This window comes from Haliaeetus leucocephalus, unplaced genomic scaffold, assembly GCF_000737465.1.
Source record: "Haliaeetus leucocephalus isolate CR32 unplaced genomic scaffold, Haliaeetus_leucocephalus-4.0 Scaffold140, whole genome shotgun sequence".
Lineage (NCBI taxonomy): Eukaryota > Metazoa > Chordata > Aves > Accipitriformes > Accipitridae > Haliaeetus > Haliaeetus leucocephalus.
The window spans coordinates 7,480,464-7,492,522 of NW_010972576.1; the positions used below are offsets into that span (position 1 = coordinate 7,480,464).

Here is a 12,059-nt window from a genome sequence, read left to right on the forward strand (position 1 = left end):
TTTTTTTAGAATGTTTTCAGTGGTGGTACCTCTTGCTGTGGGCATGTGGTTATACAATGGAAATGCTTTGTTTCTGCTTTTAACTCATTCACTGTTACGCCTTGCGTTCTCTTGCTCTATAGCCCGGTCTACGTTGGACATTGAGTTGGAGCAAAATGAAGGCAGAAGGAAGAAAGTGGGCTTGGAGGCTTAGTGTCAGAAAGAAGCAGTAAATTCATTATTGGGCAATGCTGATAAAAGGAGCGCATTAGCTAGCTGAGATCTCACAAACAACAGGGAAGGAAAAAACTTGTTTATTCATGCCCTGCCAGTTGACACATCTCTTTGTTTAGAGAGCGTTCAGCCTTGAGTGTTGCTTGTTGCAAGCATAATATGTACTTACCTAACTTTCGCAGAAAGGATGCGGTTGTGGTCGCAGCTATGGCTTTAGAATATGTTTGCGCGATTGTGTGAAGAGACTGTATGTCATGATAGTTATTAAAAAGAAAGAAAAAAAGGCAATATAGAACACATCCTGGAATGATCTTACATGTAGCATTATTATTTTACCAAACCACCGGGGTTGTCTTCTCACCAAAGGATATATACTTAGTATGTCAGCTGAGCCTTACTGTAGCAAAGGGTGGATCTTCTACCCACAATAGTTTTCTTCAAAATATGCCCCACAGTGTGAGGCTTTCCTGTCTCTAGCTGTGCTGTATACATCCTTTGCTGATTTGATGGTGAATTATTCCTGGAATGTTAGGGTTTGAGGATGTTGTGTTATATCCTCCCCTGGTTTTTTTTTGTTTTTTTTATGTATGGGGAGTCTCTGCAAATGACCATCTTTACTGCATTGCATCTGTTCTTATCTCTAAAATGTGAATACCAAGCTGGCTGTGCAAAGAACGGTAATAAGTGATGTGGTTGGGTACTGCAGCTCTTGCGCTCTTTGCAATCCAATTTTTAAAAGGGGCTGGGAACTTTAATGCCCTAACTGATGCATTTAAAGAAAAACACCTTCCCTAAGGGTTTGTCCTCTGAAGATAAAAATTTGACTTTTTTAAGGTGTATTGAGCTGAGTGCTAGGATTAACTAGTCACCTTTTAAATTTCAGTTAAGTGAATATAAACTGTATCTATATTTTTTTATATATGTGTGTATGTGCAGTCACATGTCTGTGTTAGTGCCTGCCCACACTAGAAATTTTTTTTAGTATAAGGAGGGTATGCAGCTTGTAGAGGTAGTTTGCAGTGTAACATGCATTTTTAATTCCTCCACTAATGTCAGAGAAGAGTAGCTGCCTTAACCAGATTGGACATGGAGCATGAAATTGTCATTTGAAGCCTTGTTATGTTTCAGGACACAGCTCCTACTTGTACACATGATGTATTAAGACTTGCAGCAGCTTTTCGGGGTGGGGGTGGGAACCAAACATCAAACCAGTTGTGGTTTAAAAAATGTGCTATATCTTCAAAATAAGTAAATTAAAGATCTGGCTCACCAGGCCATTGGAATATATGTTTAGCTGTGCCTGTACGCTCAGATGGAAAGTGGCTATGTTGGTTGTCACTCTTGAGTGGGAAGTGCTGTTCTGTCCCCTTGGAATAGGGCTGCACAGGGATTTCTCAGCAAAATGTTTGGAGGATGGGAGGTGGGATTCAAGGGAGGTGCTTTAAAAAGACTAACCAGAAATCTAGTTGAGACCAGATTTTCTAAACGGACTGGCACGGGCTCATTGTCAGTCATAGGGATTGTTAAACTTCCGGGTGCTTCAGAAAATCTGGCCACTAGCATGGATGAGGGTTGAACTCTTCTGAAATATCACCCTAGTGTGCATGTGAGTTACTGGGAGTCTGAACTCTTCTTGTTTTAAATAGTGCCTTACCTGGAGGAAAAACCGTCTCTTACAAATCACTTTGCATCCCCCTGCCCATTACAGCAACTTCTTGTGTGGAATATGAACACAAGGAAAGTAATTAAAGTATTTTTAGCATTTTAAATGAAATTAGCACTAGGAAAGATGACTGTAGTCTATGGGGAGCAGACTGTTCAGGAACCCTTTTAGAAAGATATCCCAAATTAATATTTAGCTCATGTTGTACAATGTCATTGTAGTTCAAGTTGTATAGTGGGGAAATCTTTTCAGCTGAGAGGCAACATCCACTTATGCTAGCAGGGAATGTGATCTTTGGATCTTCAGGTTTGCTGCTATTGTGCTGCTTGTATCTTCATAACAAGGTAATTCCCCAGGCTGAGAGAAATGGCAGTCCCAGATTTCTGCTGTTTCAGATGTCAGGTTTGAAATGATCCCCTGCCTTAGTGTTGCCATGTTCAGGGTGTTGCTTATGCTAGTTTTTTTCAAGACAGAGCATGAAGTTCACTAAATATAGCAGCTGTGTCATTTAAAGCACATGCACGCACTTCAATTTTACTGTGTCCCACGGCATTCCTATTCTTAGCATAGGAAATAGTGTGGCTAGTGTAGAGGGCATCTTCCATTGGGCTTTTGTGCTGAGGGCAGTCAAGTACAGAGTGTACATGGTGACTGATGTAACAACTGGACAGAGCCTTGTAACCTGCTTTTTCCTCTGGGTGCTTTGGAGCTGGCCAGTGATAAGCATATGTGTGGATGTGAGTGAACCGAGTTATGCTATAAAGGAGCAAAGGCTGTTAGAGATGAATGGGATTCATAGCATGCTTTAGAGCACCTAATAAGAGATCGTAGTAAACAGTTTGTGGTAGGAAATTGCACCACTGGTGAGCTACAACTGGAAAATCCAATCCTCTCCCTCCCCCATCCAGCTCAGCCCTGCCTCAGTGGAAGGGACCACACCTGATCGTGTGACCACAGCTGACAGGCAAGGATAGTGGGGTATGAGATGAACACCTGTTGCGTAGGGCTTAGATTAGGAAAGGCTTTATTGCTAATACCTAGAGCTTGAATTAGCACCAGGTTTTGGAAACAAACTGAATGCATGTGTTTCCTATCTGCTCAGAGTGGGAGAAGGGATCTCGTTTCCTTGCGGAGTCTCTGGTGCTTCAAGGGTTACCTTTAGCTTTTCAGTGCTGTGCTGAGGTAGTAGGTGCTGCTGCTGTAAATTGCCTTGGCTTAAAACTTGGCATGGTGAGTCATAAGACTTGATGTCTTGGATATTTCATTTTCTTCTCTTCTTTCCTCTTCTCTTGACAAAAAAAAAAGCTTTAATTGGTTTCTGGTTCAAGCACAGGAGTTCTCAATGTCTTACTAGTATAGCATGTTTAACAAATAACCCAAACCTATTGAGATTAGGAGTGACAAGGGAGTGTTACTAAAATCTTTCACATGCTTCTTCTGGAATGAGAGCTGCTTCCATCCCCCCAGCTTTTATGTGTTAGCATCCTGTTGTCATTACCAAGTTCAGGCTGAGTAATTCCTTGGGCCTCTGATATTGCTGTGGTTTTTTTCCCTTCCCATGTTACCCCACTCTCTGAAATCCTTGACTTTCACTGAGCACAACAGGAAAGATAACACCTGACTGCTGGCGAGTTGCATCAATGTTATCTGCCCATTGCTGCTGGGGCCAAGCTGTCAGTATGCTGCTCCATGTGAACTGCTGTGTCTTGGGGAAATTCTTGCTGTAGTTTAGGGATGCATGCATGTGTATGTGCATGTACTTGGGTTGCAAGAATGTGTTCAGTTGAGCAAAATACTTCTTAGTCTGGATTTATCAGAAATAATACCGTTCTGCATTGGCTGGTACACCACAAATACCTATGCCAGTCTGTTCAGAACTAGTTTGACCACCTTTGAGATAATTTTTAAAGATTTCTTTAAGCAGTAGTCCCAAATATGACACTATAACTGTAAAAGTTCAGGTTTGGACCCATTAGTCTAAAAAAAAAAAAAAAGGCATTACAGTTGGTTGGTGGAGTTTGCTTTTCAAAGCAGGGTGGTCTTGTTGAAATAAAAGCTCAGGTCTGCTGGTTTTCAGAACGTTTGTACCACGTTAAAGATGGAAATGGCCAAGGCACAAAGGTGCTGACTCGGTACCTGAGCTATCTCAATTCCTCTTTGTCTGTGTAATGGTGGAAATCTCTTTTTACCATCAGTCCACAAGCCTGACAGTCATGCAGGAAATGCCTTTTTTGGTTGTTTCCACCTCCTGCTCTGAGCAGCTTATCTCTGTAGGATCACTTGGTGAGTACTTGCTTCACTTGCACTCCTTCCCCTGTTTCTCTTGCCCAGGAAGGATACATGACTTGCTGAAAAGAGAGAAAATGCTATGCTGGGGATACTCGTCTTTTGGACAACCTGGGATAGGTAGCAACCTCCAGGTCATCATTCCTGAGCCACAAGTGTATGGATTCATTCATGACAGAAATGTCAAGGAGGTGGCATGTGGAGGAAACCACTCGGTGTTCCTGTTGGAAGATGGGGAAGTGTATACCTGTGGCTTGAACACCAAAGGCCAACTGGGGCATGACTGTGAAGGAAGCAAGCCAGGTAAGTCAGTTTTTTATATGCACTTCAAACTGTCTTGAGGCTTGACCATGGAAGCTGCTTTGTGTTGATTGCTCAGGAGCTGGGGCAGCTAACAGCTGAAGATCATGTGTAATAGCTGAATAATATTTGCTGGCTCTGGAAAGCTAAAGCTGAGCAGCATGGGTGGGGAGACAGGCCTGCATAGTTTGTCTGGGAAATGTATCAAAACAGAGGCAAGCGCAGATGGTCTCAGGGCAGATTTTGTTATTTGGCATTATGTTGCCTTTTTATAAATGGGAAGAGAGGGCTGTGAGTCACAAGTGTCTTCTGCTTTGTCTTTCCAATTGTACTGCATCCTTATGCCTGCTCTTGTTCAGTTATTGGGAATTTTATCATTTACCTCAAAGAATAGATCTGTATTGAGTATAGTTGTGGAGAACAAACTTACTTTTGGCCAAGAGAGTTTATAAACTTTGTTTTCCCCTCTTGGAAATACCTTGCGACTTGTGCCTTCTCCCCTCTGTGCTTTCTTAATCTAGAAGGTCATGGTAGCCTTGTGTTCCCCAGACTCAGACTATGTTTTCTTCATTGTGTTCTAATGCAGAACCTGTGTGTGCAGAACCACAGGCTGCTAATGCCTCTCCTTTCCAGGGTGAGGGAGTGGTTTAATTGTGTATTGTTATTCTGAGAAACCCTGTAGCCTTTCTTATGGGCTTTCTTTTGAATGTTGGCCTTCCAAATCACTTTCCATTAACTTCTTGGTTTTGACATGTGGTAAAGATACAGGTATTTCTGTTCTGTAATAAAAATCCTTCTGTGTAATCAGAGCAGTAAGACACCATCATTCCTCAAACTGCAGGCTACCCTCTGTAGGACTTGGGGCTTCTGTAGCATACCTTATTATTGCATGACAGAGATATGAGATGTGTACAAAATACCCAGTTTCCCATGTAGTATGTGTAAATCTGACCTGACTGATTCCACTACTCCTTTTTTATGTCGGTGTGTCTCTTGTCTCTTTCTTTCAAACATGAGGTGATAGATGTGGGATGCTGGATGTCCGTGATGCTGGATTAGAGGAGTTGACCTTGGATCTGGCCTCTCTTGCTTTTCCTAAAAGTAGTTTCCAGATGATTACTAAAAGAGGTTGGGATTATCAGAAGTGCTTAAGTAGTCTCTGTGCACAACCACTGTTCATCTTCTGAGGACTTGTAAACCTAGGCCCTTGAATTAATGAGATGCTTAGTAAAGGGAAGCCAAGCCTAGTGAATATTCCACCTGACCTGATGAGGATAGTTTGTTCTGCAAGTCCCCTGATTAGCTGTGTGGCTTTAGTGCAGAGGCACCAGAAGTTCAGTACTATTCTGAGTGCTGTTAAAGATGTGTACTGGGAAGCATCTTTGCGCTAGCCGGCTCTTTGCCCATAAAATAAAGCAAGCATAAGATGATAATGAAAATGGAGGCTTCACAGCAAGTAGAAGGATCAGAGCTGGAAATTGAGTTCATGAATTCTGAATGCTGAAGTGTAGACTTCTAGAAACTAGATAATCCTGCCTTCTGCTAGGGCTCTAGAAGAGGGACAGTCTGAGATTTGGAAATAGAAATAAAAAGTTCTTTGGGTTTGATCCCAAGTGCCCTTCTACCCTTTAAATTAAGGGGCTGTTACCAAGATGTGACACCAACTTGCAGTTATTATGAAAAAGGTTCTGCAGTGCTGCTCTCTGAGGAGCCTGTGACCATCCTTGAGAAACCATATTTCTCTACTGACACCAGCACTACTGGCTGTGCCTGCAATGGGGTTTCTGCTGGCTGGGGCAGGTGGGAGGGGTGTGTTGTAAAGTAAGGAACAGCTGCTCTTCTTAGCTCATGGTGAACAGCCACAGCAGTCATTACAGTAACAGTAAACTGGTGGAGAGTCCCATACAACATGCTGCTTTGTGTGGGTCTGCTTTGGCTTGCAGCAGTGGGAACTGAATTTCTTAGTTCTCCTTTGCAAATAGGAATAAGAAGAACCAAGGCCTCCTCTTTTACCCCCACCTCCCCTGCATGGGATAAAGATGACCTTACACCTTCTGTATAGAAAGGTATGTCAAAGATCATCTTTCATATTCTGTTAGTTGTGGACCTATGAATAAAGCCATGTCTGTTAGGAAGTGAAGATATATGTGTGGGGCATAGGGTCCTGAGCTGTTAAAGGTAAAGATGATGGGGAGAAGGCTGCCAGCAGGTGTTTGAGGGAGAAAATGTGACAAATGCCTGGAACTGGGAGTCTTGCAGCTGCATCTCTTCACACTGCCCTGTACAGCAGAGGCTGGGCTGAGGCCTCTTGGTTTTATTGCCTTATGGCTTGATTCTGCCTAGCCTGTGAGGGCAGCTGAAAGTGGTGGACCTCTGCCCAGCTCTGGAAGTGAGCTGCTGCTTCTCCTGGAGAAGGCTGTGACACAAGACTGATTGTCCCCTCCAGGCAGCCTCTGGAGAGCCCCCTCTGGACTTCAGAAATGCTTACTGTGGCCTGCAGAGTGTCTTGGTTGTGGTTGAGAGTAACATCACGACATGAAAATAGGCAGGGGGTCTTGAAACCTTTTGAAGGATGTATAAAAATGCTGGATGACTTCAGAGGGGTGGAGTTATCTTCTTCCTGCTGCCCAGGTCTGTGCTTGCAAGAGGAAACTCCCTTTTACTGCTCTCACTTTTTTCTCTGTGTGTACGTGAGGCTTATGCTGCCAGCATGCTAAAAAGCTTCAATTAGTGTTTTCAGAATGTGTGATAATGTTGTTTATCCAGATGTGGTTATTTCCCAGGATGATGTCTGCTTGTGAATAAAATTCTGGGACTTTGCAATGCACTGAACATGAATCTAACCCTGTTCTCCTTGAAAAGCTTGCAGGTTTTTCTAATGGCTTTCAGTGGGAGAAGAATTGTTATATTTGCAGTGAGTGCTTTTGAAGACTTTTTTTCCTCCCTTTCTTCCCTTACTAGGTATTCCAGATAATTATTTTTTCTCTTGTTCTGCTGCCCATTTACATCTATCTGTAGTAGTAGGATTCAATTTTGCTTCTCATTCATGCTACTCACAAAAATGTCAAACAGTGGCATAGAAGTGTGTTTCAGTAATTCCTCTTAGAGGAGTCCTTTGGAAGGCACCTTTTGAAATGAAAGAAATTTGTTAATTAAAAATCTATGTTTACTGTCATATCAGCTGAGCTTTGTGGATGTAATACAGAGACAGGGTAGTGACTGTTGAAGTGATTCTTGTGCCTCTCCACTCTAGGGAACAGAAGTTACTGGGGGAGTACATGTCACTGAGTCAATAGAGGTTTATTTTCTGGAAGTTCCCTTTCCTTGCATTTTACACTGTGGTCATAAAATTCATATTTAAGATGAGATATTTATCCTAGCTAAAAGAACATTCCTTTTGACTAAAAGCTAACAGCCTGTGATCGTTTCCAACTCCCCACTTCTGAGCTAGGGTAATACTCCCATTCCTATGGGCTCCACCAAGAGCCATCTCCCCATGTTGTCATGCTATTTACTGTTTCATTCCTTCTTTGAAAGGTCATTAGCAAGCTACCTGAGGAGTCCATCCCTCTCAGGGATGGATACCTGGCTTGTAATATTGAAATGATTGTTTTTCCTCACCTTCCCCCACCCCCAAAACAGTCTGTTGTTTGTGTCTCTGCAATCACTTGGCAGGAATGCAGAGGGGGAGACACTGTCTCGGTGTTCTCACCACAACCATATTTAATAAAATAGGACATGACCTGTCCTAATTTTCACTTGTGTTGTTACGCACTTGGAGTCTCCAGAGCCTCAGATAATACCTTAGGAGAAGTAACTCAGTGATCTTAGTTGTGAAGTATTGAGCCCACTGCAGGTTTCCACACTTGGGTTCATAAGTGTCCAACTGTAGCACTGCTTGGCAGCCTGTTGAGCTCTAAACAACCAGAAGCTGTGTGGGCTGTACACACCACCTAAGTTCAGCCAAGCATGTTTCTGTACTGGAAGCAGAAGGTCCAAAACTAAAGCTCCTTCTGGAGAGGGTCCCACGATCAAAAAGAAGAGTGATGAAGCCATTCTCATCTCCACAGGAAATCCCTTTGATTCATGAGCCCATCACTTTGCTATAAGCTTGCTGGCCAGGATGACCTGAGACTGGCCATTATCCAGAGCAGCTGAGCTCTTGAAACTGGTCACAAACTCACCAGCTTGCCCTTCTTCCAAAGCTGGTCTCTGCATGCTGCCAGACATTCCAGGGGACAACATGAGTCTGACAAAATGATAAATGTGGGCAATATGGGAAGCTAGGGCATCCTTAACGGAGACTGTGTTTTGCTACCTGCAGGCATGACTGAGCTAATTTTTTCCCTGGGAAAGCAGTATTTGCCACAATAAGAATACATGTCTCATTTGTTGTGGAAATGTTACTGTGAGCTGCCCCTGAGCCCTTGGAGCACCTTTGGGAGGTGACAGAAGATTCCAGTGACCAAAGATCAGCATCAGGAGCTGGAGGAGGCAGTAGTGCAACTGGAGAAAAAGCGCACTGAGGTATCGGGAGGCTGTGGCAAGGACTACGTAGGGAGGGCTTCACACACTGGGATGCAGAGAGGACATCCACTGGGTTTAGAAATCCAGAGTGGTTGCTTCAGTCCCCACAGATTCCATCTTAAGTTTAATTTGGCAACACAAATCTGACCTTGCTCTATGTGCCATCCCAGGGGACTAATAAATGCCAGCTTGTTTTGAAAGGCTGCCCTGTATCACTGAAAGCCTTCAGTGACTGCACTGCTCACCCAAGAAGCAGAGTACAGCCTCACCTGGACTTGCTGGATGACCACAGACAGAAAAAACATGCATGTCTTGGAGCTGAAGATCTATGCCTTTAGAAATGTATGCATATGGCCTATCTTGCCATAATATGTTCCTAAGACCCTGTCAGTCACAGCTTGCCTGCGAAGTCATGAAAAAATGTAAATGTGAAACAGTTTGTTTTACATGCTCACACACATATCTTTCCAGAGATGGAAAAAAGCCAGCCTTCCCATGGGGGCACAGACTGCCTAGGGAGTCCAACAAGGGTCCCAGTTCACTGTCAGGTTTGCCAAGCTGCCAAATGTACCATCTCCCTGCTAACATAGGTAGTATTATCAAAAACATTTGACAATTACTTCTTTATTGACCTCCCACCCCTTCCTCACATCAAAATATGAGGGGTTTTAGTGGTTGGTATACATTTGTTTTAATTTCCAGAGCATCATGACACCATTATTCATTCCTTGGAAAAGATGCAGCACTGCTTTGGGATGAAGAGTGGAGTTTATTCTTAGTATTGTCTTCAGTAACTGATGAATAAACCCAGTCAAATAGAGCTTAATAGGCACAGTTATATACAAAGCTAAGCAGAACAAAACCCTGAAAGCAACAGGGAAGGGCTGAAGGAGTTATGTAATACAGTGTTTTAACATGTCATAAAACTTTCAAAAAACAAACCAAACTCCCCAATTTCCAAGAAGTACATGCTGACCGAGTCTTTTATTTCTGAAGCCATCAGCTGTCTCAAAACAGCAACAATGCTTGCAAGTAATTTATCAGTTCTTTGTATCTGGTGGAGTTCTGATTTTCATTGCTCTCTTCTGTCTGCTTTAACTCATGGATCTCAACATAAACAGACATATCAAGGTTAGACTTCTTTTGGTCTTAACCTTGTTAGCTCTCTTCATAAAATACACATTGGACCAAAGAATGAGGTCCAGGCAAGAGGCCTTCAGGACAGCCCTTCTCTGAATGGTGACAGGCCTGGTTCCCAGGAGTGCTCTTGTGTTTTCTTGCCTGCCTGTGGTTCACAGGGACACTCCAGCAAAAGTTGAAGACAGGTGCTATATGTTTCTGTAACTCAGCTTTCTGACAGTGCATTTAGCTTGAAGGTTTGGAAATGGCAGTAAAGCTGGGCCAAGGATGAAACCCCTTGAAAAACTCACCTTCAGTCCATAGGTTTGCTATTTATAAAACAGGACTTATACTTTGTCCCCACAGTGTTGGGAAGCTCTACAAGATCTTCAGGGTCTGCAACTGTGGGAAGCACAAAGTGTTCAGTTATATGCCACTGATTAGAATGCACAGGTGTTGTGGTTTAACCCCAGCCAGCAACTAAGCACCACGCAGGCACTCACTCACTCCCCCCCCATCCAGTGGGATGGGGGAGAAAATCAGGAAAAGAAGTAAAACTCCTGGGTTGAGATAAGAACGATTTAATAGAACAGAAAAGAAGAAACTAATAATGATAATGATAACACTAATAAAATGACAACAGTAGTAATAAAGGATTGGAATGTACAAATGATGCGCAGGGCAACTGCTCACCACCCACTGACCGACACCCAGCCAGTCCCCGAGCGGTGATTCCCTGCCCCCCCACTTCCCAGTTCCTAAACTAGATGTGATGTCCCATGGTATGGAATACACTGTTGGCCAGTTTGGGTCAGGTGCCCTGGCTGGGCATGAGAAGCTGAAAAATCCTTGACTCTAGTCTAAACACTACTGAGCAACAACTGAAAACATCAGTGTTATCAACATTCTTCACATACTGAACTCAAAACATAGCACTGTACCAGCTACTAGGAAGACAGCTAATTACATCCCAGCTGAAACCAGGACAACAGGCAACGAATGATTAATTAGCTTTCCTACTCCTAGTAAGTTTGTCAGAGAGTTGGTACACCTCTTTATGTATAGCTTCCAGCTGCTCGCAAGACAGGCAGTTGCTAGAGGACATGGCAGAATCCTTCAGCTGTATGTGTGCCAGGATGTACACGAACAGCACCAGATGGCTTCTACTGTCTGAAAATGACATAGAGAAGCTATAAGCTCTGAGGCACCTTCAGTGGCAAAATCTGGATTTCTTCACTGGTGAGAAGAAGCTGTGGCTTGGAAGAGTTTCAAGTGATTTCAGTCTGCTTGGACACCTGGCCAAAACTCCTCATTGCCTCCCCAGCTTGACAATAAGCAACTCAGAGCATTTGCTCATCTTGGTTGTTGCTGTCTGCTGGGAAAGTGCTCACAGACTCCCTAAGATAGGTGTCTTACTAGCTTGCCCGGATAAGAAAGAGAGAGTGGTAGAAACATGGGAAGGCAGAAACAACTGTTGGCAAGAAATTCCTCTGGGTTAAATGCTGGCAGCTGGCAAGTCTGACAACAGATGAGCCAATTTCTTTGCATTGCCATGCTTGTTAATATAGTCAACATCCACATTGAGGATGCCTGAGCATTGTGCAACCAAGATCTAAAAATCAGAAGTGTGAGATACAACATTTTAATGCACAAGGCAGCTGAATATTTAATCAGACACCAATAGCAACCTAAACTTCACCCATATGGTCTTTCTGTTCTCTGCGTACTGAAAAGCCTTAATTCTTACAGGAAGGGAGCTGAGTTCTCTCCTTTTGGAGATGAATTACGCCTACACATTAAGCTATCTAACAAGGTGACACTAACAGCATTAGCACTTACGGAAGCCTGATCTAACAGCGAAAAACGCCATGAAAAACCTGCTGCTGCCTTCAACGGGTACTATAAGAAAATGGGAAAAACACTATGGCCCAAACTTATCAGTCACCAGCAT

At 43.3% G+C, this 12,059-nt stretch overlaps 1 protein-coding gene across 1 annotated transcript in view; it reads left to right on the forward strand.

The window, feature by feature from the left end:
* Nucleotides 1–4,226: 4,226 nt before the first annotated feature.
* HERC3 (HECT and RLD domain containing E3 ubiquitin protein ligase 3) overlaps nt 4,227–12,059 on the forward strand; it is a 44,118-nt gene continuing 36,285 nt past the window's right edge. Inside the window, exon 1 of the mRNA XM_010586153.1 lies at nt 4,227–4,465. Coding sequence (XP_010584455.1) covers nt 4,240–4,465 — 226 coding nt within the window. The 5' untranslated portion in view covers nt 4,227–4,239. The remainder of the gene's footprint in view (nt 4,466–12,059) is intronic.